The sequence below is a fragment of the Gaeumannomyces tritici genome, assembly GCF_000145635.1.
Source record: "Gaeumannomyces tritici R3-111a-1 unplaced genomic scaffold supercont2.10, whole genome shotgun sequence".
In the NCBI taxonomy this organism is placed as follows: domain Eukaryota; kingdom Fungi; phylum Ascomycota; class Sordariomycetes; order Magnaporthales; family Magnaporthaceae; genus Gaeumannomyces; species Gaeumannomyces tritici.
The window spans coordinates 727,352-732,385 of NW_008804554.1; the positions used below are offsets into that span (position 1 = coordinate 727,352).

General features: G+C 56.6%; 2 protein-coding genes across 2 annotated transcripts; both read left to right on the plus strand.

Moving 5' to 3' along the window:
• Positions 1-257: 257 nt before the first annotated feature.
• On the plus strand, positions 258-1,068 carry GGTG_13096 (hypothetical protein; the record flags this gene model as incomplete). Its single annotated transcript, XM_009230998.1, has 4 exons — positions 258-347; positions 517-566; positions 674-873; positions 932-1,068. The coding sequence occupies 4 exons, from the start codon at positions 258-260 to the stop codon at positions 1,066-1,068; spliced, it is 477 nt and encodes a 158-aa protein (XP_009229262.1).
• Positions 1,069-2,448: 1,380 nt separating this feature from the next.
• GGTG_13097 (hypothetical protein) lies at positions 2,449-4,068 on the plus strand. The gene has a single exon (XM_009230999.1). The coding sequence runs from the start codon at positions 3,405-3,407 to the stop codon at positions 3,912-3,914; it is 510 nt and encodes a 169-aa protein (XP_009229263.1). The 5' UTR covers positions 2,449-3,404; the 3' UTR covers positions 3,915-4,068.
• Positions 4,069-5,034: the final 966 nt, after the last annotated feature.

A 5,034-nucleotide genomic window follows, 5' to 3' on the forward strand; every position in this document is an offset into this window, starting at 1 on the left:
GGGGGGCCGAGAGCAGCGCGGGGAGCAACATGCATACCGCCCCGAAGGAGGATGCGGCGTCGATACTCGACGTCGAAGCCGCCGAGCAACCGCCGCGACGACGACCCGGTGCCGCTGCTTGAGCATGTATCCACCCGTCTCGAACTACCTACTGCCGCTTCGTGTGCGAGATGGTGGCCATAATGCCGCGCCTACATGCCGGCCTCGGAACCTGTGACACGGCCTAGACGCGCCACTAGCAGGTCCGGGCCTGGAACATGCGCCTGCGCCGCCTGGGCATGGCCCGGGCGCCCTTCCTATTGCTTGTTTGGCAAAGGTATGGATTGCTACGAGTACTAGGAAAGGCAGTAAGTAGATAGAGCTCCAAGCAAACCCAAGTTGTCCAACAGAAACAGGGAGGGATCAGGCGACGGGCAACAAGCTCGACCTTGGTGCCGTAATTACAGATCTGAATCTCCAAGATATCATACTCGGGCGAGCTCATCCCAGGTGGTTTTCTTCTCCTTCCTTGTCCAGGTTTGGTGCGCCGATGACCAGGCCAGAAGAGCCGCTACGACAGGCGCCTAGTAAGGTCACGATCCGCCGGGGCGACGGTAGCAGAACCGCGATGAAGTCGGGGCCGGGCCTCGAAAGCTAAGACATGAAAGAAAAGCCTAGGTGGTGGTGGTGATAGCGTCGTTAATGAGATGAATGTGAAATATATCTTGCTTCATATCTTGTTGTGTTGTATTCTTTGCATGCTTGGGTGCCTCACTACCACGGTCTCCCGAAAAAAGTCTGGACCGCAATTTATTCCCCACCACCACAAAAAAAAGAGCCCATCCGGAAAACTTCGGCACTCCGGCAAAGCAAAAAGCGTTATTGTGGCTATAAGTAATGCCTTTTGCATCAAGATGATTACAAATCCCTTAAACGCGTTTTTTTTTTTTAGGTGTGGAGTGCGGCGCGGGCATATTGTTTGGCTTTGGTGCTGGTACAATTGTAGTGGGAAAGGTAGAGTTTGGGTGGGGGGAAATTTTTGCGGTCCAGACTTTTTTCCGGGCACCGTGGCGGCTTAGTATGGGCTAGATAACTTGTCTTGAGTGGGGCGGCGACGCTGCATTGCTCGGGTTGGTACCCAACTTGCGCATCTGCACTTGCACTGACATGCATATGTATATGAGGTGCAGCATGCACAAGGAAAAAACAAAAGGGACACGGAAACGGGTAAGCTTTGGCCCGCCTGGATACGATGCAACGTTGGCCAACCAGCACTCGAAGCGCCAGACCATGACCAAACGGGCATAAGCTTCCTGCACGCCTTTTTATTTTCATTCTCTTTTTTCCTCTTTTTTCTTTCTTTCTCTCCCCTCCTTGGCGTCGGGATCGTCGCCCGGGGTCTGACACCTGTCTACCCACCCTGCACCCCCTGTCCGACGGCTTCTGAGCTTCAGACTTGGGACGACGACCTCGGAGTCCGGCGCCTGCGGGCGAGTCGAGACCAGTCTCGAAAATTTCGCTAATTTCGGTCCACATGGCCTCTTTGTGAAGCTCGCTGGCGGTAGCTCCTGGGGCAGGCGCCGGGACGAACGACCAGGAGAAATAACCTGCGGGTCCGCCCGGACCCGGGGGTTTGTGCCATTTTGCTCGGTGGTGCTTATCGAATCGATATCACAAAATCCCATTTTTCAACCCATGCAGCGCCACGCACCACGTGCTTCCATCCCTCCGTCACGCGCGCGTCGGACGAATGATGTCCTGCAGGGCGTCTCTCGAGCCGGGGATGGTGCTACTTTTGAAGACCCGGGGTCTGCGAGAAGGATTAGTAGCAGTAAATCTGCACAAAACTAGATGGAGCCTGCCTGCCTGGTGCGTGTGCCCGTCAGGCTTGTTCATCGCATCTCTGCCTAGCATATCAATCGTGAGCGAAACAATGACGGGAAAATATACACAGGGGAGACCTATGTAAAGATAAACACACGACGCAAAGAGGCCGGATCCTGACTGTGCCGCTAGGGAACGTCCAAGCATCGAAGCATTGGGGCGACCATAAAAAAGAATGTTTGCATAGCAGCCCGGTCGCCGGGCCGAGGCTGCCTCCTAGCCGATGGGTTTCGGACAGCTTGCGGCGTTCCCGACAACCGGCCAGCCGAGTTCAGCCAAGCAGCATTGATGTCTTCGCCCTCGTCCTGCCCTGATTTTCGACGGAGAAACTCGGGGGTAACCCACGAGGCACCACCAGCTGGCAGTTTCTTCCCTTCCACGCCCGGATCAAAAAAAATGGAACACTTTTCAATTTTTGCCACAGTGCATACCACCACCAATTGAAAAGTGTTCCGTTTTTTTTTTTTATCCGGGCGTGCCTTCTCCCCTCTCCCCTCGGGCTCAGGCCGGGAACGATTGCGCATGGCTGTGTGCCTGCGTGCCTCCGTGTGGCCTGTCTCGTACAGGTGAACCCCTGACTGTGCGGAGCCTACCCTGCTTGCCTGTGCCCCCATGTCAGGAGTCCGAGAGTTTGGGGGGTGGCTTTTAGCTCCATTTTACAGTGCAGACGTAGAGGAAAATACGACCACCTGTAACACGCCAGGAGGCTCTGCTTTGCCTGCCCCTTTTGTGGCGTGGACGGGAGCGGAGGAGCAGAAGAAGCAGAGCCACGCGACTCCCTTCCCCTCCCGTATCGCGTCACGTACGTACACTGTAAAAAGGAAGAAACAACGGGGTGACCAGGGGAGGAGAAAAATACAAGGTGTATTTATTGCCGAGGAGGGGCGGGCGGGACGCCGGGGCGAGATGTCGCGGCTGGGAAGAGTGCTGGCCCGTATCAAACATGCACAACTCAATCTCACAAAATGGGCAAGCCGACACGGCGGGCATTTTCCCACAGCAAAAGGATAACGCACACTGGCCACTCAGCCACTTGACTGGCACAAGCAAGGGATATGAACGAAAGCATGAGAAACAAACATGCGCCAGCCCGCCAGCCCCAAAGACAAAGAACGGAAAGGGAAACACTGCAGCAGCGAACTGGGATCCAGGTAGTAGGCCTGGCCTGGCTGTGTCCTTTTTTTGTGCGCGTGTTTGGTGGCTCCTGGCAGGCGTGGACTTGACTGGCCCACATGCCAGTTGCGAAACTCAAGTCTGTTGTGCTCGGCCGTCACCGAGATGAATGGGAAAAATAAAAAAGTTCACCGCACAAAACTGGAAAATCCTTCGAGTCGGTAGCGTGTCACGGAGCACGAGAAGGGACGAGAGAGGGGATCATCCTTGTGTCGTCTGGTTTGGGACGGCTCCATAGATTGCCCTTTTGGATCCTGTGGCATTCTTCTCCAAACCACGTCGTGTCGAATCGTCCTGCCACTTTTCCTGTCGTGGTTTAATTGACCCCCCCTTGGACGGACGCGGACGTGGCAGACACAAAGCACACCATGAGGAAGAAGAGGAGGAGGAAGAGGAGTAGCCGAGATTCTCCCCAGGTTCGGAGCGCTTGGTCCCTCGACTGCCCTTTTCGTAATATCTACCCCATGCTCATGGTGCAACCCATCCCGACGAACCCGTCGCCCATCACATCACGGTCTGGCTGGCTGCCCTGCGTGCTGCAGGAGGGCGCACGCACAAATCTGGGCCCTGGCTGGGGAGCTGCTTTCGCGCCCATCGCGAAGCAAGCGTGCGGGGGTGCTGCTGATTGGGCAGCGGGTGCTTTAGCGAGCGCCCAACGGCCAGGCCTTGCTCATCATGTTCTGCCCTCCATGAGGCCACCACACCCCCTCATCCCGATCCGTGCTTGCTTTCTCTGCTCCTGGGAAAGGGGGAAGGAACATCCGCCTTGGAAGGCTAGAAGCGGTCGGCCAGACCGGTCGCATGGCTGGTCGCCCAAGGCGATCGAAAAGAAACAAGCCGAGCTAGCGCGGCGACAGCAGGGGAATGGCCCCATATGAGGGTCTCTCCAGGATGGGCTAGAGGGAGACGAGAGAGCACAGCACAGACGCAGCATCACGGAACAATTCAAATCGGCAAATCAATGATGGCCAATCCACCAAACTCCCCCAACATGATACAGGCGGTGACCACGACGTTATTCTTAGCAACACCACCCGTTCATGTTATGTTCTCTGCACAGACACGCATGCTGGGCGCCGCCAGGCGAGTAAGGGACAGGGCCGACGTATCGATCGGTTGGGAAATACTGGGTGCTGATCGACGGGGGACCCCTCATTTGCTGGCGACGCACTCACGCACTCTCGCGCCAGGCACCCAAGCGGCAGGCGGCAAGCGCCCACGACCACTCCCCCTCGCTCCTGCCGCCTTTGGTTGGCTGTCACCAGCCGTGTGCCAATCGAGCAATCGTGCCAGTTGATTCTTGGGCTGGGCGGGCTGGGCTCCGGGGTGGAGAACCAAGCAGGGAAATGAGGAGCAAAAGCACGAAAAGGAGCTTGTGGCTGTTTTTTTTTCTGCCTCTCTCTCTTTCCTGCATCTCGCACTGCCCAGCCGGATCAATCACGACGCCTGAATATCCGCTAGGGCCAGCCGATCCCTGCACGCACCTCAACCTGGGTGCGTGTGCCACACCACGGCCAGAAGAGAATTGAAGGGCGCCAGGGGGTGCCGGCCGGGGGCCCAACCAGTCGCACGTCCAGGTTTTGGCCACCTCCCGTTGCATGCCACCCTGCCCGGCCAGTGGAGTGGTGCCAGCTCGCCCGATGGCACTGGATGACTGTCTGCCCTGGAGGTGTAGTCCCCATCTTGGGGGACGACTCGCCACTTTGGGCCAATCACGCCCGCCCCCTGGCCTGCCACACGAAGCTCCATCCGCCGCTTGCTGTTTTCTCTCATGGCCAGCCCTCTCTCGTCTTCTCCTTTTTTCCTCTCCTGCTTTTTTTCTTTTCCCTTTTCCTCCTTTCTGTTGTTCAACAACACACCGCCCTTCCTTTTTTCTTCTTCCCTCTCCCTTTTCGAATTTGGTCCGTCGTCGCTGCTGCTAGTCTTACTTTTTTTCCACATTTCTAGAGATCCTTTTCCTCTCCGGAGTGTTGCATCGTAAAAAGAAAAAAAAATACA